Source organism: Eucyclogobius newberryi, unplaced genomic scaffold (genome assembly GCF_026437365.1).
Source record: "Eucyclogobius newberryi isolate DKJ021-1_F unplaced genomic scaffold, fEucNew1.0.hap1 SCAF_19, whole genome shotgun sequence".
In the NCBI taxonomy this organism is placed as follows: Eukaryota; Metazoa; Chordata; class Actinopteri; order Gobiiformes; family Gobiidae; genus Eucyclogobius; species Eucyclogobius newberryi.
In genome coordinates, this window is record NW_027315823.1 from 18,478,770 (window position 1) to 18,505,740 (window position 26,971).

At 39.9% G+C, this 26,971-nt stretch overlaps 2 protein-coding genes across 2 annotated transcripts; one reads left to right on the plus strand and one right to left on the minus strand.

Annotated features, from left to right (window-relative positions):
• The first annotated feature begins 569 nt into the window (after positions 1-569).
• Positions 570-17,639, plus strand: mfsd4aa (major facilitator superfamily domain containing 4Aa). Its single transcript, XM_072452007.1, has 10 exons — positions 570-879; positions 6,654-6,852; positions 6,957-7,208; positions 11,209-11,320; positions 12,829-12,938; positions 13,036-13,209; positions 15,190-15,337; positions 16,366-16,436; positions 17,048-17,177; positions 17,534-17,639. Exons 1-10 carry the CDS (start codon positions 647-649, stop codon positions 17,587-17,589), a joined length of 1,485 nt encoding a protein of 494 aa, XP_072308108.1. The 5' UTR covers positions 570-646; the 3' UTR covers positions 17,590-17,639.
• A 1,314-nt stretch (positions 17,640-18,953) lies between these two features.
• Positions 18,954-26,744, minus strand: elk4 (ETS transcription factor ELK4). Its single transcript, XM_072452006.1, has 6 exons — positions 26,544-26,744; positions 24,692-24,904; positions 22,059-22,844; positions 21,239-21,466; positions 20,662-20,781; positions 18,954-20,563 (listed from the first exon to the last, which is right to left on the minus strand). Exons 2-6 carry the CDS (start codon positions 24,896-24,898, stop codon positions 20,465-20,467), a joined length of 1,440 nt encoding a protein of 479 aa, XP_072308107.1. The 5' UTR covers positions 24,899-24,904; positions 26,544-26,744; the 3' UTR covers positions 18,954-20,464.
• Positions 26,745-26,971: the final 227 nt, after the last annotated feature.

Here is a 26,971-nt window from a genome sequence, read left to right on the forward strand (position 1 = left end):
GACCCTGCGGGTTTAGACATTAGGACCATTACCACAGCAATTAACAATTTTTAAAAAAGTACATTTTGAATGGTGTACTCCTCAATATTTCTTCTTTAAACGAGCTAAAAGTGAAATCCCTGAATAATATTCAGGGATTTCACTTTTACAGGATAGTATTCAGTGATTTTTTTTAATTTTTATTTAGTTAATTTTATTGTATTCCTGTTTCTGTAATTTCTTTGTGATTTTAATCACAACACTTTGAATTGCCTTGTGTATGAAATGTGCTCTACAAATAAACTTGCCTTGCCTTGAATATCCTAAGGCCAGGATGGCATGGACATAAGAATGAAAAGCAGGAAACGGCTTTTAATTCTTCGTTTGCTTTAGTTTGTTTTGTCGCTGTAAATCCCCGCAGTGGACCAAAGTAGTTCACGTAGTTAGTGTCTGGTGACTTTAAAACTGGTGATGCAGACAGGAGGCGGAACTCTGAACCGGGGACCAATCAGAGCGCAGTCCGCCAACGAGATAACTAGCAATTAACTTCAGAGCACAATGACTGACTTTTGATGGCATGTCCAGCTCCGTTTCACGTTAACTCGTCGCTCCACTTGACCAGAGCACCGGCGTGAATGGAGCTCCACGGCATTCGCGCGCAAACGAGATGACACTGTGGGACGAGCGCGTCTGTGCCCTTTTCAGGAGCCAGTGGAGGAAAACAGTGACCTACTGGAGTGTCTTTTTTAGTTTCGGCCTGTGCATCGCCTTCCTGGGGCCCACGATCCTGGACCTGCGCTGCCAGACGCACTCCACACTGCAGCAGATCACCTGGGTCTTCTTCTCGCAGCAGCTCTTCCTGCTCGTGGGCAGCAGCGTGGGGGGGATTTTCAAGAGGACGTAAGTCTCATAATAATAATGATGTTTTCTCAAGGGAATGATGAGTGATAATCATTTAATTTGGGGAAAAAAGAAATAGTCTAAATAGATTAAGTCAAACATCTTGGAACACATACAAGAGTCACAACATTTTATAACGTAAAGGCTCAATGATATACCTTTTAATTAAATGGTAATACTATATTAAAATTGACTTGTGCTTGTAAAGGCTTTGTTTCACCACATGTCGATTTATATGAATCTGTTCTTCCCACTGTTCATTGTTAAAAAGGAATAGCCTGAAATATGGTATAACACATAGTATAGAGTATCCCATCCCAGTCAATTATGCTGTGTAAAAATAAAACCTATACATCCTTAAATAGATCATGTATGCTTTTTTTAATTGTTTGAAATACTCTTTTAGCTAGTCATAAAAGTCATTATAACAAAGTTCTGAATGTGGCAGATATTTGACTGGTAAATGATAAGCAGTTAAATGCCCATTTTGTAAGACTGTATACCAAGACAAGGAGAACACAAGGTAAATGTCACAAGTGAAGCACGATTAGATAAACACACTGGGTAAATATACTGTACATGGAGCGTTATTTGTCCTTTTTGTGACAACAAAAGGCGTCAGCGGGCAAGGTCATGCTCACTCTCTTAATAATCTTTAATCATAGAGCTCCATAAATGCATTAGTGACTCGGCACATGGAAGGCTAATGAGAGAGAGACAGATGATGGTTTTGCATTTGAAGTTTCACATGAGTTTTAATCCCAAATCACCACACTTCAGTCGCAAAGGTAACTTACATGAATCAAGATATGATGACAGTTTCCTTAGTGTCAATAAGAGGAAAATGTGATTATACACGAGATACATATCATTATTATGTGCTACAAAATACAAATAAGCCTAAACTATAGCCATCCTTAGTTCTAAGACCAGTTACATTTATTTCATAGTTCAACATTATTGATACTGCATATTCTAAAATGTTTAACAAAACAGATAGGTTGATCCTTTGTCACATTTTGTTACAATCAATGATTTGCATTATGTGTTTAAAAAGTTGTTTTTATGGAACATTCTTGTAGTATTAACCCTGCGACAAGCTGGCCCTGCCTAAAGCCCTATGTCACTGGGATAGACTCCAGTCACCTGCGAGCCCTAATGGGAACAAGCTGATTGTATGAAAACCATTGTTGTATTTCACATGACACATTAACTCTCCACTGGCGTCACAGATCCAGTTAAGAATGGTGAAAGGCTGGTTTGGAAGTATCTACAGGGGTGTCAAACTCATTTTGGGCAGCAGGCCGAATTTCTACGCTCAGGCTGAACATAACGTAAAACATAAAACAATAAAAAATATAAGAAATAAATAGCTTTATACAGCCTACGCTGTCTTTGAAGCAATTACTGGATTGATTAAAAGAAATTACAAACACGTTTGTTCTCATAAACTGAAATGTATTAAGAAAAACAAGTGTAATTTCAGTGCTTCAGTTTATGTGCATTACAACTTCAGAGTTTATCTGCAGAGATAAACATTTAGTCTATTGTTAAATATTGTTAAATAGGTATTTGGAACTGAAAAATATTGTATTTGACTTTATGACAAAATAAACTTCTCAAGATCTAAAAAAAAACTTTTTAAATGTACTAACTAACATTTCAACGTCTGTGTAGTTCTCTGTAGTTCTCTGTAGTTCTCTGTAGTTCTCTGTAGTCATCTGTAGTCATCTGTAGTCATCTGTAGTCATCTGTAGTCATCTGTTCACCTAAACTGACACACCACTAAATACAGACACACATGGGAGCGTTTAATTAAGGAGGTTAAGTTACCCCTCTTGCCTTGAAAATATAGAATAAGTGCATGAGCCACAGTGTTCCATCAAACCAAACTCTTTTGTCAAATCGTGGGCCAAATATTATGTACAAAATAAAACAAGAAAAAATATAAGAAATAAATAGCTTTTTTACAGCCTAGTAATAGTTGTGGAGACTTTTGCACAAATGTGCAGCAGGTGAAAGACTGAGTCCATATTCATGCAGCAGCAGAAACATGCACTTTTGATGTGATTTCTGATGGGGAAATGTTCATATCACAGACATGTTTCAATATGAGCTCGCTATTTTCATAGTTTAAGTTGATCTTAGTGACAAATGATTCATGTAGTGACTCAAATTAGGTCATTGTGTTTGTGTTCAGTTACATTAGTGTGGACACAGTCTGACCTGTGTTTTTACCTGCGGCTGCTGATCTGTCCAGGTTTGTAGAGAATGTTTTCCTCACAGAGCATCATCACAGAAGTTAGTTTTCTTGTTGTTAGCTCCACATTAGCTCCACTTTTAGCACAGCTCTAACATCCACAAAACCGTCTACTTTCTTTCTTCCACGTGTTTCCCAAACCAGACATCTCTTTCCTCGCTCAGACCTCTGCTCTGAGGTGCGTAAGTGCTGTAAAGTGCGCAAACGCGCGTCTTACTTCCCTCAGCACTTCTCCCTCGGCAGTACACACGGCTGTGAAGAGCCACACGGGGAGGGGTGGCCATCAGCGGTATTGTGGGACGTGTAGTTTTAGGGATAAAAATGGTTACGGATGTAACTACGGTTCTATAAATAAAATATGAATTTTAAATGTTCGGTGGGCCGGATTAAAACGTTTGGCAGGCCGAATGTTTGACACCCCTGATCTACAGAGCCGCGGCGCGTGGCCGAAACTGCTATGTTATTTTGTGCCGCAGCTCCTGAAACTGCTGCACTATTTGACTGCGCCGAGTTAGACCGCGCCGGGTTAGGGTCAGGGGTCGGGGTCGGGGTTAGGGTTAGCCATGAGGCTATATGGCCGTGCCGCGGCTCCTGAAACTGCTGGACTATTTGACCGCGCCGCGGCTCTGCAGCCACGGCCTTTCTAATAAGGCTCAGTGCACTTCAATGTTGAAATAGTAATAATAAGATGATGATCATGAGAAACATCAGGATGTTTGTTCCAATTTTGAATATTAAATAACTCTCAAATGTGTGGACAGCCCTCGTTTGAGCGTTTGCCGGAAAACTAAGGTTTGGTCTGTTTCAGGCTTCACATACGGCACTGGGCGAAATTGACAAAAATTAATAACTATTTTTTTACATCATCCCAATAATGATATTCAGACAATATTCCAACTATGCATCAAGAATGTGCTCAAATGTGTCTAAAATTGTGTAACCGCAAAAGTGCAGAAATATAATTCTATTCTTTATGAGACACAAGATAAGATAAGATGTTTCTCTTTTTGAGGTAGTTTACAATAGTTTCGTAGACTATATACTTGATGTCACTTGCATATCTCCAAAACAACAATTGCAATATTATCTTGTACTACTAGAGCAAATACTAAATATTAACTTACAAACTAATAAAAGAATCACGTGTATTTTTGTACCGGATATTTTGTTGTTTTTAAAAGGAATTACGGTACTGAGCACAAGTTTTTCCAAAGTCTTCAGCGAAGTACCTTTCCTTCTAGGCAAGGCAAGGCAAGTTTATTTGTAGAGCACATTTCATACACAAGGCAATTCAAAGTGCTTGACACAGCAGGAAAAATGCATTAAAATCACAAAGAAATTACAGAAACAGAAATACAATAAAATTAACTAAATTAAAAATTATCAATCCAACTGATTGTCTAAACTAATAAAATATCAAACAAAAGAGAAGAGTGCAAAGAAAAAATCCTTTCAGTCATATGCGCAGCTAAACAAAACTTTTTAGCTTAGATTTGAACATTGTCAGAGGTGAAGCCTGTCTCACATCTTCAGGAAGACTGTTCCAGATTTTAGCTGCATAATACTGAAACGCAGATTCCCCATGTTTTGTCCTGACTCTGGCACCAGCAGGAGGCCGGTCCCTGAGGTCCTCAGAGTCCGAGATGGTTCATATGGCACTAACATGTCCAAGATGTACTTTGGTGCTAGGCCATGGAGAGACTTGTACACAAGCAGAGCTGCTTTAAAGTCTCTGAGCCACAGGAGCCAGTGCAGAGACCTGAGAACAGGACTAATGTGATCATACTTCATGGTTCTAGTCAGGACCCGAGCAGCAGCGTTCTGGATGTACTGCAGCTGTTTTACAGCTCGTTTGGAGAGACCAGTGAGCAGGCCGTTACAGTAGTCTAGTCTACTGGAGACAAACGCATGGATAAGTCTCTCTAAATCTGGTTTTGACACTATATTTTTGATTTTGGCAATGTTTTTTAGATGGTAAAAAGCTGCTGATGTTATTGATTTCACGTGGCTGTTAAAGTTCAAGTCTGAGTCCATTATTACCCCCAGATTTCTAACTTGGTTTGTAGGTTTTAGAGCGAGACTCTGGAGGTGACCGCTAACACTTTCTCTTTGTTTGTGTGGGCCAAAAACGATTATTTCAGTCTTGTCTTAGTTCAGCTGAAGAAAGTTGTTTTGCATCCACAAACTGATCTGTTGGAGGCAGTGACAGAGTGAATCCACTGGTCCATAGTCACCTGCCGATAGTGAAACATAAATCTGAGTGTCGTCTGCATAATTGTGATAGGACACATTTTCACTGCGTATTGAAGTGTATTAAAACTAGGTCCATGCAAAGTTAGGCCTCATTCTGAGACTGGCTTTTAGGAATATGTGTGTTTCTACCAAAATGTCTATTCCACGGAATGTAAGGGGCCCACATCTGATTAACTACCGAATGGGAGATGTCTCCATTGGCTGCGAGGCCTTGAGATGCCTTGTGTACATCTGTGTAAGCGCATGATCTCATTTCTGTAACTTCTCCCCTGGTGCTACCCAAATAAGGATACCTTTACATCTTGCTCTCTCATTGGCTAATCCGTTGGTACATGGATAGGGTCATACCTGTCAGATATTGTTTATCGGTCTTTGTGCGTTTTCAGTATATAAAGGCGAGATACGCCCAGAGACGTGGTTCGTCTTCCTGATCACCAGCGGACCCAGGGCGCTGTTTTCTGCTGTCCTGTATTTGACACTGCTTTCTCTGTAAATAAACTACCTTGAAAAGTTTGCAGAGCTTTGTCAGCGTGAATCCTTTGTCTACACCCTACGCCCCAAACGAGCATTGATCCAGCCACCACAGTATCAACTGACCTAACGGCAGCATGTAGAGGTTGAACAGAAGGGGACCCAGGACTGACCCTTGGGGCACTCCACAGGTCAGGGTCATGTGGTCTGAGACACAGCTACCAATTTCAACAGTACTTCCTGTCTTCCAGATAGGACCTTAGCCAGTTTAGGGCAGTGCCAGTGATGCCCACCCAGTCCTCAAGTCTCTGTAAGAGGATCCCATGATCGACAGTGTCAAAAGCAGCATCTAACAGAATTAAGACTGAGGCTTTGCCCGTGTCAGTGTTCAGGCGGCTGTCATTTGTCACCTTGACAAGAGCAGTCTCAGTGCTGTGATGAGGTCTAAAACCTGACTGAAAAACATCAAATGAGTTGTTTATTAAGAGGAAATCTGTGAGCTGTTGGTAAACAACCTTTTCTATACACCTGTTACCCAGTGCGCAGACTCTGTCCAGAATATTTCAGCCGCAAAACATCACCATCTACTGAAAAGGAGTCGATGAGACATTGTAAAGTTGCAAATTGAAAAGTTTCTCTGATTCCCTGTGTCCACCTCCAAAGAAAATAAAGAAGTACTGAGTGAAATGCAACAAAACTTCTTTAAATTTTTTATCAGATTTCGATTTGGATCAGAAATCGGTTGATCTTGTGGGATGATGCAGTGTTCATGATGTTCTTTTGTTTTCAGGTTACGGTTGTCCCTGCTGGCTCTCTTCACATCAACGCTCACCATCTCACTAGTATTTTTCCTGATACCCCTGTGCTACGATGTGCCCATGCTGTCCATTGCATTGGCCATTGCTGGACTGGCCATGGGTGTGATCGACACGGTGGCCAACCTGCAGCTGGTCAAACTGTACCAGAAAGACTCGGCCATCTTCCTTCAGGTAACAGTCTTTCAGTTGTCTCGTTCTAGTCTTGGATGACACGTTTGGGTGCGCTTCATTACTGCACCCTTTTTGACACTTTATGACACGTATTTTCTTTGCAGGCGTTGCACTCCTTTATTGGCCTGGGAGCGCTGGTCAGTCCACTTGTGGCCGATCCCTTCCTTGCAGATGACTCTTGTATCATGGCAGCAAACGCTACAGAGGCCAACTCGTCCGTTAATCTTGAGCATATCCGTAGCAGCCTTGCAGGACCTGGGGCTGCGCTCACAAATGTTTCCGGATACCCGCTGCACACAAAGGGCGTGGCCGACACACAGGTCTCATACGCTTTCTGGACCATGGCCCTTATCAATGTAAGTCCCCCTAATGACATCACCTATCACCTGCCTCAACTACACTAGGAATAGTACTAGGAATAATAAAGCAGTGGATACATTTCAGCCATAGAATTAAAGAGGAGTTACAGGGCCACTATGCAACTTCTCTGGTCTTCATTTGATGGTTTTGTTGCCAGAAATGTTCCACAGTATGGCCTTAAACTCTTATTTATTCAAGTTTATATGTTTTTATAACAACTACATCAAAGAAAAAACATACATTCTTACTATGAGTAGACTCGCCTCTTCACAGATATGACCTGTAACTTGCGCGGTGCCATCACGTGCTTTGTTAAAGTCATACTGTGGAACAATGCTTCACCAGAAAAGTGACATAGTGTATTTTCATCATAGCCCCAAGCACTTTGTTTATGTGAAGAGTGGTAACCATGACTCCCGTCCTCTTTTAAATGTACATTTGGGTGATGTCAGTATTATTGGTATGAGCCGGCACAGGACCATCCTTTGATTAGTTTTAAAGTTGTATTCAATTCTTTTGAACGCACATGATGACGTTGTTGTTATTGTTGTGGGAGATTAGATCATGGCAGAACTGGTACAGAACAATCAATCGTGCAAGGTTACACCCAAACCTTCTGCCCTCCTACTGTAGCTAATTATAGCTTACGGAATTCATCATAAAGTCATTGCTATTGTTTCTGAAATCTTTCACAAATCTTTTTAAATATAAAATTGACTAGAATTGTCAAATGGCCTTTCCAGAAACACTTGTTCTTTTTAATTAATTCTTTGCATGCTTTTGTGGACGAGTGGACTGAAAACAAAATTAAAAAGCAACGCTACCTTGTGATAAGCTTCTTTAAAAGAGACTAAGAACTCTAAAACAATTTAAAATACTATAAAAGTAGAACGAGGGGAGCAGTGTTATTAATCAAAAAAAGGTTAAAACAAGTGATGTTTTAAAAATAATTTATTACAAATGATAAAACCAAAATAACAACAATTGGGTCCATTTACAAAATACTAAAAGTCCCTTAAAAGCGATGGAGGTTTGTGGGAGAGGTCCAATTTGTAAAACAGGGGTGAGGGGGGCAGTCAAATGTTCCTTTTATAAACAATGTGAGGTTATAGGGCAGCTTGGGTGGTCCTGCCAGAGCACTAAAACAATACCTACAGCACAGGGCAGACAAACTGCCCACCTGCTGTATTTGGCGTTGTTCTCTGGCTTCACTCTCGATTTGCGTCCCTTTGTTCTCCGAGCGCCCATCTCTGGCCGGGCTTCTGGGTGGACAAGTTGCTCTGGAACAGCGCTCGTAAGCTCCAAACGCAGATACTGCTGAGTGGTTACTGCTCCTCAGTCTCGTCTCCACTCCGTACCCACTCCACCATTCTCCTATCTCTCCTTGTTTCCTATAAAAATGTTGTCCCGTTGGCCTCTGCCACCAGTCTCTGTGCTCATTGGTTAAAAACAAGAGGAAAAACAGTCTGCCACAGGCAGAGCCTCATCTAACCTTCAGGGGACCTTAAGCAAAAGTTTGCACCGGGCCCTATCGTGCCACTCAGGCTTAAGCCTAGCTAGTATGTAAAATAGTCCTATATTTCATTCATTCGTTTTCATTCAACGCTTGTTCCTGTTGGGGGTCACGGGTAACTGGAGCCTATCCCAGTGACTTTGGGCCTTAGGCGGGGTACACTCTGGACAGTGGCCAGCTCATCGCGGGGTTAATGTTTAGGGTCCTATATGTTAATGAAATAAATATTTCACAGCTTCTAAGAATCCTTTTGAGATGAAGAGAAAGTGCAAATCCTGTTCATATTCAAGGTGCACTGTATAACTTCTTCTGGTGGGGGTCTGCTTCTGGCTTGTCTCTATGGAGATGTTATTGCTTTGTCTGGAATGTTCCACAATATGGCATCAAACTAGTGTGGCCAAATGCTTGCAACTCCACCAGAAAAGTTACATAATGCATCTTTAAAGTAGAACTATGTAACTCTGGTGATAGAGCTCCCCCGCAGCTTCACTTGTGAAAAGCAAAGGCTTTTGTCACATTTTATTCTGTCTTTCTATATAATAATAATAATAATATTATTATTATTATTATTATTATTATTATTATTATTATTATTATTATTATTATTATTATTATTATTATTATTATTATTATTATTATTATTATTATTATTATTATTATTATTATTATTATTATTATTAGATAGTATAATCACATACAAAAAACATTTCACGTTGCCAAATATTTAAAAAAAGAACCTGGGTTGTCTTCGGGTCGGCAAATGTTGCCAGGTTGGTTTTCTGCCCAAGAGACGGCAGATGACGGACACGTCAAAAAACCCAAAAATACATATTTAACCAACACAGGGACATTCAAAGAAAATGGCACAAAGCACAAGCATGTTTTCTTTTATGCAAGGAAAAAACAAAAGTAAACTTTTTTTTCTTCCAAGAGACACTCTACTAATGATGGTTTAGTTTTTTTGAAAGCCCAGTGAGGCAGTGGTGATACTTTTGAATCCCATGGTTCATCCAACCCGGCTTTTTTATCCGATTTGAGGGTCAAATTTTAGATTAGGAAAGTGACAATGAAAGTATTTGGAACATTTAATCCAAACATAGCACAGTATACATGTAGCAATAATTTAGAACATTTACAATGCTTCCGAATTGATTTTTGGCTGTTTACTAGTAACTTAGTTCCAGCAACCTCAACTTACCTTCTCCTCTTGCTGGCCACTGTGCCATTACAATTACTATGCTTTCTGACAACACAATTCAAGAGCCAAGAATATTTCACCTGAAATGAAATAGTAGCCTCCTGCAATAGAATAATATAATGTAATAGAATTATTATTGAGTGGGAATGAATTATTATTATTATTTTTAATAATAATAAAACAAATTTATATTGCACTTTTCCACCCTCAAGCCACTCAAAGCGCTTTAAAGGCAATGTGGGTGCAACAACATGGGGTGGGAACGACATTTCCTCTAGCGTCCCAAGCAGGTATGGCCATGTTAAATTTAATGTGAACAAAATTTGCATTGAGGATAAAGCAATAGCTAGGATGAGGAAACTACAACAGGTTCATTAATTATTTAAAACATAAACCTGTTGAGCAGCTTACTTCACCAAATGCAAACAACCCTAGATAACCTGAAATAAGACATGAAAGAGGCCTCCAGAGCTAAATAGATTAAAGATTTACAACTTATTTTTAAAATTTGGAGCAGACCAAGGAAAAAAACATGAATAAACTACAAACTAACAATCTTTAAATGATGAGCCAAATGCCACATATAAACAAGTAAAAAAGTTAATGCAAGGTTTTGTGTATGAATTGTGCTCTACAAATGACCTTGCCTTGCCTATGCGTTGCAATATTACCAGTTAAGGAATGGAATAAAATGTCTTGGCTTGACAATATCCAAAAATATTTCTGATAAGAATATAATAATATTACACCCAGACTGAATGCTGTTCAGAACATTTTTTTAATCACTGGCTTAACGTACGATTTATTATTTCTGGGTTATATTTTGCTCTCTAAATCATATGCCCTTGTCACTCAATTTTCCCCAAAGAATGTAAACTCATCTAAATTGATCATATTTAAATGAATTTAGAAAAATAATATGCACTATATTTGCAGAAATATGATCAAATGGAGGGTTAAAAGCTCTTGATTTTGAATCCTTAAAAGCCTCTTTTAGAGTGAAATGGTAAACATCATGTCATCATGACAACTCCCTTTTCTGTTTGCATACAACACTGGGATGCTTAAGCAAACTTTATGCCAGTAAAAAAACAGCAACAGTTAAACACATGACATTTTGGTCTAGTGTGACGAGGCGGTGTCTCTATGCCGCTGTAGCATTAGTGAAAATAAGAGAGCAGAAATCACAAATTGAATTAGCTGACAATGGCCTCTTTTGTATCTCAAATAGATACTGTGTGTAAATGTGTAGTGTGTGTGTAATGTGTGTAATGTGTGCGTGCAGCTGCCTGTGCCAATAGCTGTGCTGTTCCTGTTGTCCCATGAGAGGCTGCTGCCCTGCTCCAGGACCAGCCCACGCCTGCTGGAACAGAGTCCTGTGGCTGAACCGGAACAAGGTACCAAGCTCTTTGGCCACTGCACTGTGCACCAGAAAAGCCCATCCCATACAAGACAAAGACAAACATGCACGTGTAATGCACATTAGGGCTGGGCAGCATGCGGGTACACGCATTAGCAGCAACAGAAGACCTGTTCTTTAAAGAGCCCTAGGTGCGAATGAATGAGTTAATGAAACAATATTAAGTTTATTATTATTTTATTTTTTAAGAAAGGGGACAGTGCATATTAATGGCCATATGATACATATGTAAATGTGCCAGATGTTAGCCACATGCTAGTCTCCATCTGTTGTCCCTGGACAGGTTGATGTACCAATGAAAAGATAACAATTTAAAATAACAAGAATACAGAACACATCACAAGTGCACAGACCAATAGATCCATGACGCAGACCACAGTCAATAATTCCACAGGAATGTACAATAGAGGAGTGGACACATTATATGGAAAGATTGGAGCAATTCACTACTGATCAGACAGAAATGTTCACACATTAGTTTACAACTCAAAATTTCATTATAGAATATCTAAAGTCATAATTATCATACGCTACTGTATATGTATTTCAAAAAGTGCTGTATGTATTGCATTAAATATAAATGAGCCGCTCATTTATGTGACTTTAGAAGGTTGTGAAGGTGGGCGCCTCCCTCACAAAAGTTGGCAGATTGTTTAGTGTAATGTACTAAAGTAAAAATAAGCAAATGACAAAATCAAGAAAACTAAAATATTTTCTGTCTGAGTAGGATATTCAGTCTAGAAGCAGTGATGTGAACTAGTCCTCATTCAAGATAAATACTTTTTTTTAAAAACGTGACTTAAGAATTCTTCAAATTCCACGGGATGAACCAGTTCCAAAATCATGTGGATTTTGAACTGGTTGAACTACAATATTATTGTAGTTCATAGTTCAAAATAAAAAAATATTTAAAAGCCTTTAAAAGGCTTTAAATTATTTGAATTAATTAATTTTAATTTATTTGCCTTGGTTTTTCTTGTCTTTGGGAATACTCAACACATGTTTATATATTTTGCTACAATTTACAACTGTTTTTTGTGTATTAATCCAGTGGTAGGAATAAATTAAAGGAAAAATAAAGGATTTTTGCCGCGCAATCTGAGTCATTTCCTCGTGGCGTGGACAGCCGAGTAGTTCGCTCACAGTCCTACTTTTTAGATTGAGTTGATAATTAAGAATAGATGCGATAACAGCTGAGATGATTCAGTCCATTACAAAAAACCCTGACCTAAAAGGCAACACACACACACACACACACATACACATACACATACACATTATTATTATAAAATATAATTGAACATGTAATATTATAATTCAAAAATAATAATAATTCATTAATCCATTATTAGATACGCTGCGGGGAAACCATTGATTTAAAAAGGGCACCTAACTATTTTTGGCACAGATCTCTCCTTCCTTCCTGTCCACCAGAGTCAAAAGAATATAATCCATATAAAGATCTTGTTTGTCTTGATTCCGCAGCTCACGTGGGTGTGTTCAGGTGCTTGGACAAACTTCGGGCTCGTCCACCCTCTTTCTTCCTCCTCCAAATTGTGGGCGGAGCCATACTGTTTATCACAGATGGGATCATTGTGAGATTTCCAAATACAACCGACTTGCACATTTGGTACATGGTATGGGATTTGTTGCGTTTGATTATTACAAGTGCTCTGTTTGGTTGTTCTGCAGGGTTCGTATGCAGGCTTTGTGTACACTTACGCCGTGTCCCCCCCTCTGCTCATGACACACAAGACCGCTGGATATCTGGACAGCATATTCTGGGCTGCCATTACTCTAAGCAGACTGGCGTTTATCTATTTGTCCTACAGATACCCTGCTCCCAAACTGATCACCTTGAGTCTGGTAAGAACGCACCATTATGTAAAAGTAACTAGAATGTTTTTAAGAGGTTTTCCCAACACTAACTAACCTGAGGTGGTTGTATAGTAAATTAAACTTGATTAACGTTAAAGTAACCTAACACTAACAGTTGTTGAAAATGTACACTGTTATTCTGTCGTATTACAATTAAAGCTGTACAAAAAATAAAAATACAAGTATGTTTCTTTGTACAGGACCCTTTTCAATCAAAAATATACAGTAAAAAGTGTGAAAGAGACAATGAATACCACCTGTTCTGTACTTTGACTCAAATACTTAAATATGATACATATTGTTTCTTCTTCTATGGCGTTTTATGGCTGGTATCCAAGTGTTACATTACCGCTTTATTCTTTTGACTTTCTTGACTTGAATTGTTTCTGAAGTTATCCTTTTAAAGCTGAAATAGTTTTTTAAATTTCCCACCCCAGATGCAGAACCTTGTAACAAAAGTCAGCGTGCTCCAAACTACTTTACTAAAGCGGGTTAGGGTGAGATACATTTAAAAACCTATAGGGCTGCTCGATTATAGAACATATAATAAAAACAATTATTCAAACGATTATTAACTTTTATTAAAACATTTAAAATAAAGTTGTTTTACTGCTTACTTGCTAATCTACACATCCAAAAGAGTATTAGTTTGGCCCACTTTTAATTTGCCATTTCCATAATAAGTTATGAATTATTTGTAAAAAATAAATAAAAAAAAGTTTTATTTACTGACCTAACTTGTCCTGTAAACCTCTGTTTGCAAACATGTTATTGCCTGTGACTGCAGCTTTAGTGACATGAGTTATTAATAGTGTGCAGTGTTTTAATGGGACAGAGTTCAGTTTAAAGCAGGAGAAACAGTAACATTAGCTGTATGTTAGCATCATGCTATTAGCGCTTTTAGCTCCTCTGCGTGGACACGGCGTGGGGTTAGTTTAAGACTGTTTTAGAGCATTTTGCACTAAATCTGCTTTTAAATTAGCAACATAAAGAACTTTTCAGAGAACTCTGGAATGTTTCGAAACAAGCTAAAACAAGCTAACGACGCGACGGAGCTCGCGCTGTTGCGTCTATTAACTGTATCGTCACGTGTCAAAAACTCAAATGCGAAAAGAAAAGCCTCAGAGTGAAATAAGACACAGACACAGTTTCCCGCGGGCCACAGATGTGGACAGAGTCTGGTCCAGGTCCAGGTCCAGGTCCAGGTCCAGCTGCAGAGCCACGTAAAGACTTTACTGCTGTTAATGATTAATCGTCTCCCCTGGATTACGCATTTGTTATCGTAAAATAAATTAGTTTGATTGCACAGCTCTACTTCCTCCATCCATCATTTAATAAACAGGTAAACTAGCTTTAATATAGTTGTAAAACCGACATAATTGGTATGAAAGAAAACGGTAAGTACAAAAACCTCATTAGTAACGTCTTAGATTTTGTCTATTACGTGAGGACATTAAGCGTAGTTTTTCAGTAAAAGCAGTGTGCTCTTTTAATTGCTAATTAATAGAATTATTAAATACACTTTAGAGAGCGGTTGAAACGGAACAGCTAATTACAGTCGTTAAAAAGTCATTCCACTGCCGAAACCCGGGATCGAACCAGGGAACTTTAGATCTTCAGTCTAACGCTCTCCCAACTGGCTGTGGAAGTGGCTGGTCTGCACTTTAACACGAAGATTCGGGTTTCGAAATCCATGTTTATTCATTTATTGATACATTGAAACATTCCTGCTCCCTTCCAACTTCAACTGATTCACAAGACGGCCTGGTTCCTCTGAACATTTTGAATGAACTGCTCTTTCTGCATAAATAAAATATGACAAATGTCACCCGATAATGAAAATGCAGTTACAGCTGCTGCAGGCCTATAGTTCTTCTACATATGCATAATACCAATGTCTCCCATCAAATACCCCTGTCCAGGCATGTATTCACAGAGGCCTCCTCGCTGTGTCCTGTGTGTCTTCAGATCGGAGTGGTGCTGATCCATGGCCTGCTGATGATCTTCTACACCAGTCAGATATTCCTCTTCATTGGGACCACTGTGCTGGGCCTGTGCATCAGCAGTGTGTTCCCGTCCATGTTGGCCTTCACCGAGGACGCGCTGGAGTATAAAGGCAGGTCCCTCGTTCATATCACGGGAACCTGAACAAAAAAAAAAAAAAACATTGATAACTGTGGAAGGTGTCTCATGAAAGCTTTGTGACAGTTGATTTTAATGCCAGCTACTGTTGAAATTCATACATCGAGCTGGTCAAATACGTCAACAATTCACTACGCTCAAGCCTAGCCTGATAACCAGACCAAAGCAGAAGTTTTAATAGTTCAAATATGTCATAAGTACGGGCTACCGTATACATACTGTGAAGATCACCTTAGAACAGGCCGACTCAACGTAATTTTCACGAGATTTTTCGGAGGGCCGAAGCCCCTGGGTTGATGTGCACAACAAGCAACTACTTTAACAACATTTTCAGTCACACAAAATATCCCCAACACTATTTATAGATAAAAACCAAGCAAAATGCTTTACCGACATTGCTAAAATGTCCTCCCAGTACTGAACTAGCATAGGACCAGACTTGTACCAACCAGGTTTGAGCCAGGACTAAAATGGGTCCAAAGCGGAATTAAACCAGGACTAAACCATGACCAAACCATGTCTAAATTAGTGCTAACCCAGAATGTAACCGGTCTACCTAGATGATGGGTTATGGGCCTGGTTTGGCCCCTGGGTCTTGTGTTGACAAACCCTGCATTAGAAAGTCTCTAAAAAAATGCCACTTTTATTGTGAGAATGATGGTCTGGACAGAAAAACATGATTCAATAGGTCAAAACTTGTCTCTTACATCAGTTTTTTTGTTGCTTGGTGCATTCTTCAAAAGCCAAATTCAGGGATTGAACCAGGGATCTTTAGATCTTCAGCTCTGGAGGGCCAAATAATAGTCTTTCTACAGACGCATGAAGAGGTCTGTTTAGATGAGTTTATGGATGAACAGGATCTTTGTTGCTTGACAGTTTTTATGGGTTATCATTAATAGTCCATCTGGAGTTCAAATCATGTTTCCCAAGCGTTTGCAGACTTCCATGGCAGACTCATCCTTGTTATGCTTCAGAATTAACCATTTAAATCCTCTGCTGCAGGTTGTGCCACCACTGTGCTGGTGACGAGCGCGAGCAGTGGAGAAATGCTTATGCAGCTTTTAGTCGGATCTGTAAGTGTAACTACCGTGGTTTTTCTTGGTCTAAAAAAGGACATCACGCTCCATACTGATGTTTGTGTCCAGTCAGGTTTAATTGTAGATTTGAAACTTTGACACTTTGACACCATGACACCGTGAAAACTAAACAAAAACAGAAAATGCATCAGCAATTTCAGTATGAGATAAACAAACATAAGCAGATTTACCGTGTTCGCCAACATGTGACCATTGGTAGTTAAGTGGTTTTCTGGCAGACTTTGTCTTTTTCTTTTCTCTAGCCAGTCTTTTCTTTTACCGTTCTGTTTCACGGCTTCTCTCCCGGTCTCTATTTATACTTCCGGGGCTACGCCCGTGGTCACATGATGACTTACACCGGTAAATATTAAATAAACAAATAAATAACAAAACAACCACAATGATGCCTGAGCCAACTTGGCGAGAAATAAAATAATGAAATAAAAACTCCCATGAAAATAAGTGTTTGAGAATACTGACAAATAGCGTCAGCTACAGTAAGTCTCAAGTATTTGTTGTGAAAAGCTCTGAATCCACTTATTAGGTGCTTGTTGACAAAGTTCTTTTGTATTTTGAGGATTTGTATAGTGTTGTTTTCTTTTGCACAGGTGATACAGGACCATGGCAGTTACAGCTTCATGTTGTGCTGCACAATAGCGTCCTTCACTGGTTTCTGCCTGTTTCTGCTCTTCCTCTACGTGCGCCATCGCCACAAAAACGTCCAAGATCCCAGCACAGGTAATTCTGAACGTGTAAAGAGCTCGGGAATCGGAATGAGCGCGCGGACAATCAAAGACTTAGAAATAAACACGCCGAGTAACTGGCAAAACAGCACTGGTCAAATAAGGTTGTTAAGGAGTCACAAATGAACAGATCCAGGGTTATAAATCAGCTCTGTCACACATACAGGTACAAGATATACTCTCTGTGTATCTTTGTGACTCCAGTTTATATAATTACCTAAAAAAGAGGCCTTTCGAATGATAAAACCTCCCCTGATTTGCTCATCTCAACGTTGTATGCACTGCCCCCTTCAGGTCTCATATTATTTCAGTTTACAGTACTCATTTAATTTCGTTATGATCTCGTTTCAGATTGCACCAAGGACATGGATATGAAGGAAATACCAGTCCCTGCGGCAGGATCTTGAATGCAGGGAATATAATCATTATCAATGCTGGACATTATTATTATTATTAAGCTTTTTTCAGTTAAAGCTGCATTCACATTTTCTGAGCAATTATCTATGTAGCCACTTTCATCAGCCTTTCGGATGGTGCAATATGCGTTTGATTTTGATAACAGTGTAATACATGGTGGGAGAAGTGTGTTGCACAAAGACACAATGGCTGTTAAGTCTGGTTCATTCTGCTGAGACATGAAGCTGTGCCATGGGTAGAGTTAGATATGTTTTATTGTTGGTCTCTTCTCCTGCACCTCTCGCACACCAAAATGCCACTTACACCGAGCAGCGTGTAAACATTTGGAAAAGCATCACAAAACGTTTTAAAACCAAGCAACAAATTAATGTTTTTCAAGATGAGGTCAAAGAGAAACAGAAGATACAAATGACAGAGGAAAAGGGAAACCCCTTACATAGATGTGTTATCTTTCCTTTTTTCATTTAATTTTGAACAATCTGCTGAAAGTGTAGAAGACTGCATGTTTTTCTGCAATACAAAAGCTGTGGGAAACACTGTTGTGATCCTTATTCCAAGAATATATTCTAAAATAAAATAAAAGCTGCCAATTTAATTGGACTTACCTGAATAAACTTTGATTACTTTGCAGCATAGTGCCCGATTACAAAATCTGTATGTTTTTAAACACACACAGGTTAAATATATATAGTTTTACAAAATGGTAAGTGCTAAGCTTCATCTCCCTTTGGGAAAATATACACAAGTTTTATCACAAACATCTGAATTGCAAAAAGAGTGAATCAAATAGTTACAGGAACCCCAAAAGAGTGCAAACGTTATATCACAACATCTGCTTTTACAATATCAACACAGAATATCAAAACACGTTACAAAAACATAGATTCTGAATGTCCCATAAGGCTTAGATTTCCCACTGCGCAGCCGCTTCTCAAACAACAAAGATAAAACAAAGCATGAGATCAGACAACCCAAAATAACAACCATCTAACCATCTGTTCTTTACAAAAATAGACATTAATCTTTTAAACTCTATTGACATTACAAGAAAAGCATTACACATACATGACAAAAGGTTATTAAAGATATACTGATATTTACACTTTATCACAAGTCATCATAAACATTTAAGAGCTGGCTGGAAAGAGACGTGGCTGCCACCTTCGAAGGTGAAACATTTTACATGCTGTGCATATTTCCCACAATGCCAAGTACAAAGTATGAAAGCTGTCTCAACACCCAGGCACTAAAACATAATCACATCTATTCAATGAAGAGGAACAAGGACAAGCAACAGGCAATTATCACATTGTCCAACATTAAAGTGTTGATGTTGGTGAATGAGGGGAAAAGGTGAACACCTCTAACTGAAATGCTAATTATGTTTTAGTTCACTGGTGTTTGTAAAGAGCTGTTGTGTAATATAAAAGATGTATTGCATCCCAAAGATGTGCAGCACATAAAGTGGTATACAGTTACACACAGACCCCACTTTGGTGTTACACCAAACCAAGTGACCCAAGGACCATCAGCCTCTGCAGAGATCTGAAGAACTGTTTACATGTAAATCACTCTTCTACTGATAGAGGTGAGCATGGCTATGGTAAGGCACAATTTACTGTGACTTTTGGCTCCAAACGGGCAATGTCGGGCTTGATTAGCAATTTGCTGGTCATTCATCCCTGGGTTAGGACTTGGCATTTCACTCCAAGTCACATGTAAACATTTGTAATTGGTATATTCCATAGCATAGATGCTGCAGTCTCCTCCTTATGGCTTCAGAATCATTTAAAAATGTAGCTTTCCTAACTGATACCTTGTGAAGACTAGCTCAAAGTCTGTATCCATTTCTTCTGTTACTAAATAATTCTGCGAGCGACAATGCAGTGTGCAAAACAGGTAAAATACATTGGTCTAATTGATCTGTCACATTTCACACGTTTAAATTTGACTGCTTCCTAAGCCCGGTCTTCATCAAAGCGGAGTAAGGGTTACTTGGTCTCGGAATGTTCAAAGGCATTTCTATAAGAGTAAAGTACTGCATGTTGCTAAATTAAATGTAGCGTCGTTTAGTGACAGTCATGGAAATTAAGTGCTTAGCTGGTCTAATACATACGATTCTTTCGACTGGTCGTAGCAATAAATCATTTGCAACAGGCCCAGTTATGTGCTTTTGAATTCATGTCATTGTGACTATTGTTTTTGTAAATTTATAAAACTATTCAACTATAATAAGGGTTAGATTGAAGCTTTAAATCAAGCATGAAACTTAAGATTATATGCTGCTTGCAGATAAAAAACTATGGCTTCACTGTAATACATGGATTTACATTCCTCTGGTACAGGAACAGGCCACAAATGCTATCTGGTCTTTTCTACTCTAAAAGGTCGGGCTGACATGACTGGCATAGGAGAAGCATGGTTTATAAGACAGTTCAGGTAAAAACATTGGCTTGGATATGGCTATCGCCTTTAAGAGCAGCAGAAAAGGCTTGACGTTCCACGAAAAAGGGGGCAGAAGGTGAATAAAGGAGAAAACATGCAGATCATAAGGGTACATCTTTACCCTTTAAAAAAAACACAAAAGAGGCCATGATTTAACAAGGTGTGTTTTTGGCTGCAACAGGAGCAATATAAAAAAGGAAAGAAGCTTATCTTCCAAAAAAACATCCTCATTGATTGTTGTTTATTGTCTGGGCTTTCGAAAGGTCCTGACATCCGTAGGAACAGTTCCTAAGGCGAGTCGTAGCATCCGTTTGCTGTGAGCCGTGTGCATTTGCAAAGATTCAGATTGAGTGTAGTGCGGCGAGCACCGGTGTCCCGTGGAATGAGGCTCACAAAACGCTCTGGTATGTTTAAGCCGGTTCATGTCTTCTGAGGGTCTGGAGAGATGGGGCCCGGAGTGTTGGTCCCATCCAGACTGTGAATGGGGATTTGGAACGAAGGGGTGAGCACGGACGGGAACTGAAAGAAGGCGAGAGGGGGGAAACAAAAGAAAGAAAGAGACAGGAGTGAGAGTCAGACACGCGAAACAACAAAGTCGAACTGAGAGAGGGACTGACCTGGAATAAGTGGGCTCCTTGGCGTCGCGTGGCGGGACTCAACGGAGCGACCGGACTGAGCGTGCTCCAGAAGTGGATGTTGGACAGAAGAGGGCTCGGGGTCAGCAGCAGGGTGGGCGTCTACAAAACACAATCAGCGCACAACAGGAGAATTTAGATACATACTGTAGATAGACAACAAATTATTATAAAACATGCTACCAAACGAGCCGATTGTAAATAGAACCAAACCTAGAAAAGATCAAATTATCACTCAAATGAAGGCACAGTGAAATCACTTAGAATATGGAACTATGGATACAGTATACTCGAAAATCAGGAGATCGCCGCGTTGTCTGCATCCAGTTGTCAAGCAATTTTTTAATCATGCGCGAACCAGAGGTAACGCAGGTGAGATGTTAGCATGCTACTTGTCGTTCTGAGAGTAGAGAAACGCCCTTAAAATTCGCACAATGAAAATTCAGGATGCTAGAGACACGTTAAGAAAGTGAGGAAAAACATTGGACCGCTGTAAACCGCTTAAAATGAACTGGATCAATTGTTTGTGAGATGCGAGACTCGTAACAGAAGTCATTACCTGTAGCATTGCTTGTGTAAGAGACGCGGTGGGCAGAGAGGGGCTGCACAGGTTCATTGGGGAGAAGTCGGAGGCGGTGACGAGCAGAGTGGGCGGACTTATTTGCAAGATTTTGGGTGGCTTCCGGCCCTTTCCTGAGCTCAGCGTGGCAACTGTGCTGATGCTGCTCACCGAGTCCATTTCCTCTGGGAAGTGCTCGTCTGTGCTCTCTGCTCCGCTGTTGTCCACCTGGAAACACAACAAAAGCTGCTACAAAATACTACTATGGCGGTCACTATAACGCTTATTTTAAAAGTAGACTTCTTTTTTTGATAACCCAACTAGTTGAACAATTATTTCTATTGTACATTGACATTTAAAATACATTAGTAACCAAATTAAAGGTCGAAATATGGTGACTGAAGGCTTTTAGAACTGCAATATTGATAACCTATTATATTTTTGTATGTTTTTTTTTTTAAATCTGTATAGTCCAAACGATTACAATTGTCAAAATACAATGACTGTTTATAGTCGATTAATCGTTGTAGCCCTAAATCCCACAAACTCATAGGCCTGTCACACAACACATTTTTGAATATTATATATATATATATATATATATGATAATATTGAAATGACTTTGTCATCAAGACAAAAACTCAAAACACACAGAATCTCAGGTGAAAAACATGAGCTGCAACTAAAACAAAGCTGAATGAAACTACTACACGAAAATTAATCCTTAATAGTATAAAGATAATGTTCCCACGATAAATGCTGAGCCCCAAAAACTATTGTTCCAGCCATTGTTTCTTGGACTCGCTCTAATATTGCTCACCGTCTCCTCGGCCTGGTTCATGGCGGACCCCGTTTGCTGGGAGTCTGCCTGCTGCGAGGACCCCGAATCCATGTCTGAATCGATGACCAGCTCCTGGGACGACTCCACCACCAGGTTGGGGGAGGGGCTCGTCGCGCTCAGGTCGGGGATGTTGAACTGGTGCTCCGCCGGTCGCATCTGCTCATACGTATAGACGGACTGCTGTGGCACGGAGGAGTGTACGCCCATGTCCTCTTGTCTGGGCAGTGGGATGCGGAGCGGGTCCATTTGGGTGGGCATCAGGGTCATCTCTATGGAAACCTGAGGAGGCGGCGGTCCTCCTGATAACTGCTTTGGCGGGGTGTTTCCAAACTTGATGACGGAGGGCAGGACGGGGGTTTGCGGCTGTGGCTGGGATGAGGCGTCCTGGCTCGGAGATGCCGTGCTCTGTCCCCTTTTGTCTGACATTTTCTCCCCCGGATTCTCGATTTTGATGGATTTAAAAAGCTGGCGGCCGTTTTGCAGAGAGTTGAGCGTGAAGGATGTGTACAGGCCAGAGTGGATATAGTCGTTACGGTTTGACTGCTTGGTGCTTGCGATCAGAGCACTCGAGGCGGCCGATGCTTTGCTTCTGTCGGCTAAGTCCATCTCCTGTGCGGTGCCATCGCCCGTTTTGGGAAGCGGTGTGACGCTGCCCATAGCCGTGTCTGTGCCGTCCATTCTAGTGCCAACATCCCCTTTGAGGATGTCAGGATATGATACAAAGCGATAGACGAACTTCTGACCATTCACCTTCTTTATGATGTTCTGTCAAAAACAAAAAGCAAACACAAGCATGTTACATTTTACTCTCCATTGAATTCTAAAGCCATATTTAGACCGCCACACTCAATTTGAAACTAGACTAAATAGGACATATCACAATTTATGCCATGAGCTTCTTTAGGATGTCTTGTGCCGATACAATCCATTTAGTTCTCAGTGAAATTTGGAAGAGAAAAAAAGATTCTCTGTGCACCATGCAGGAAATAAGGTTTGCACTGTAGTTCTGTAGTAATAGGAGGTCAAATAATGATTGGACTGGCAAATATTTAACATTTCTTGATAAATGTTGGCGTGACCTTGAGTATTGACCAGCTTTTAACAGGGCTGGCACGAAGACATAGAGAACACACATTGAACCAGAGTAACCCATTGCACAAAAGAGTACACACAGAGTGAGAAGTTAACCGGGGCAAGCCTGAGAATCATCCCCAAGACTAAAAAAAAATGTGTGGGAAAACTGTCAGTGTGGTCCTTAATAACTACAAAAAGCACAGAAAAGTCTAGCTCGATTTTCTTGTCTGAACCAAAGTTCTGTAGTAGTGACTGTTGACTGTGCAGCCCAACATACCACAGCAGCCCAGCACGGAGCGCCCACAGGGTCCGGCGCGGCCCATGCCAAACCACAAGCTGAGTGGGAGACAGACAGCTTTAACCCTCTTCTCTGCGCTACAGTGAGAAACACCATCTACTGCCAGCTGCCTAACGATATATGATGCACAGACATGAGCTCAGAATCTCATCCCCAAGGCGAAATTCTAATATAGTATATACTTTTCAAATCTAAATTATTTTCTACAATTATGGTAGCTACTATACCTACAATAACTCTACATGATGGATGAACAATGAGAACAAAACTTTGCAACATCAAGATTAATTAAATTTGCTGTTTTTTTAAAAAGGGATGGGCCGATGTGGACTTATTTTTAGTAAAGTTCACACACTTTTAAGTAAATAATAACAATAATAATAACGGAATGTATTCATCTGGGATATAAAGTCATTTGTTTCATGATTGTGTAAACATACAACCATATTTTTAGCCTAATTGCTCTTCTACATCTACCGTACTGGAGAACTGATTCAAAGACGGCTTTCCCTCAAAATTACTTTGATTTTTTTTTTACCCGTGTTTGACACTTTTGTGGTGTTTTTATAATGCTACTTCCTGGAAGAACATGAGCAGCAGTAGAGGTAATTCCACAGCTGTTACCTAGCAACCAGATGGTAAATAAGGCCAATGCCAAAATCTACATAAATTACAAAATAGTTATGATTTGACAAATAATAGCTGATCGCACCTTTATTTTGTTGAATGATTTCCGAGAAGGTCAGAAAAATGTGTCCGTGAATAGAAAATATTCCTGGTTTGGTCAGGAATGTGCATGTTAATGATCATAAATTATACACGTGCTGTAAACACACAGGAACAATGCTCTTAATCAGCACACATGGACATGAGGCAAGGTGGCTGAAGTTTCTTGCCCAAGGAGAGAACAGTCTGCACTACTGCCTCACTGTGGTCTCCCATCCCCGCTTAGCTTCAGAGACCTGACCAGATGGGGCTTTGACCAGTTGGATTGGCCAAACAGAGTCAATTGTTCCTGCATTTTCCCGCTTATTGATGAAATAGACAGAGGGATTCTGAACTCAGCTCTACTTACTGTAACTTTTATCTTTTAGTTTAAAATATTTCTGTACACACTGCCGCTCGACTGGTGTGAAACCACGACAATATTTACCACAGGTTTCCTCCAAACAAAGCGATAAGTAGAAAAATGTGAAAATCTGTCACGAGCACCTGAAGTTTGAAGAATAACATTTCTTACCTTATCATAATAGTATCGGAGTGCTCGGCTGAGTTTGTCATAGTTCATATTTGGCTTGTTTTTGCGTGCTCCCCACAGCCGGGCCACCTCCTCAGCCTGCAGCAGTTTGAACTCCCCCTCCTCATTGGTCCAGCAGATGAGCTGCTCATTGCTGGAATCCAGTAGAAGCTGAAGGAGGAACTGCCACAGAGTGACAGAGTTGTCCATGTCTCACTGGGGAACAGACAACAAGAAAAGGCACATGAATATATACATTTTCACTGAAATTGACAGCATGTTGATGAGTCCGTTTTCTCAGTTTCTTGGAACTTGGCCGTTTGTTTTTTGTTGTAAAAGACCTACATTTAACCCCAAAATTCCAACAGAATTTCAGATCCTCTTTTACAGGAGCGTCCAGTTTAGTGGCGGTGTAAACCAGACAGCAGCACACGACACTCTTAACTCCACACAATAAAAGTCTCACTTGGCCCAGGAATCCAAAGCAATGTCTTGAACTGACCCAGGTGATGATATTCAGACAATGTTAATGTAATCCATAAGAAAGGTCCTAAAACCAGCCTGAAAATGTCACGGACGGGGTTCAAATTCCAGTTATGATTTGGCAAATAATAATACCTAATGATTGTTTAAACTGTCAGAAAAATGTGTTGTCTGGGTTAAATTTGTCTCTGCATTTTTGATGAAAAGTCTATTTTAGAACTTTAGAAAAAAAAACATTTCTTTGTAAATTTGTCTTCACAAACTTCAGCTTGACTGATGTAAAACTATACTTATTTACCAAACCAAGTAATAATTATAAAAACATGAGAACCTGGTTTTAAAAAACAACTTTTTGGGCTTTTGACAAATCAAACATAGCATTTTTTGTTTTGAATTGATCATTACTTTGGCAACGGACCCACTTTATCATCATTCAGAAACCTATGGATAAATCATAATATATACTGTATATCCGAGTCTAAACATCAATGTACTTCAATGTATTTATTCATTTATAATCATACTGTGGAACATTTCAGGCAAATAAATAACATTTTCATCACAGGTGGAACCCTCCACCACAAAGTATGGAGGGGAAACTTGTTATACTATGCACATTGCACAGTCCATTTTATGTATAAAAGTACATTTACAGGTGCATTAATGTCTACTTTCCAGCTAAAGCAGAATACAAGAAGAAGTACTTATAAACAACATTCACTGTATTATGAAATTATTATTATCATCATTACTAAAACAACAACAGATCTAAGTTAATGCAAGAGGAAACATACAGCCCCGTTCGCTTGCATGTGTGCGTCTGCTTAAGCCTCTTATGTGGATGAGTAAATCTGAGTTGAATCATCATCAAATCTGCTAAAGCTGCAGACACACCCCCCACATGCAATCTGTCCCACGCGCCCTCCCGCCACTTCATATCGGCGCAGAAATAGGACACAGTCAAAGTGTGGCCGTCAAACAGCTTATACATTTGAAACGTTATGCAACGCGTGACATTAGCCGCCGCAGCCGCAGTGTAAAGAGGACAAGGACACTTCAGAAAGTAGCCGAGGTCTTGAGAGGTTTAAAGTTATAAAATGAGTTGTCAATCGCTCTTGACAGATTGATCCTGTCAGTCAACCACAAGCCCCGCACACACAACAATAACCGGACCACTTGTTGATGAGAAGCCTCCGATTTGTTAGGATTTATAAACGCAACCGGGTCTCTGATGTCACTGCACAGTCGACAGTCCGGGTTATATCGCTGCTGTGCTCGAACTGCGGAAAAGACAAACAAGCTGAGCCGATGGCGTTAGTTTGCCAAGTGAAACGTAGCTTTTAGCTCACGTTAGCTTGTTTGCTAATATTACCTCGTACACACAGCCAGTTGAATTTCTTCTAAATCGTCCCGCAGTTTCAGGATATTCTTCACACATCGTTGGAACGCCGTTTTACCACGACATGGTCCCTAAAATAAGTTTGAAATGCTCCCCCCAAAGCCGAACACCTGAGGAGGACAGATAATAAACTGTCTCTATGGCTTCTGCGGACGGTAAATCCTTTCAACACAACAGGAAACTATGCTGCGTTCAATGTACCTCGTTAATAACACACGCATTGATACTTTAATGTTTTTTGACGGACCTTTCGCCCAATATTTTTCTATAATCTACACCCCGTACAATAACGTGTTATTACCCATAATGTCACATTGTAGGTTTTGGGTTTATTCGTAAGTTGACTTTATTTATGACAAAAAGTGTTCGACATGTCAAAAATTCGAACTTTCTAATTGAAC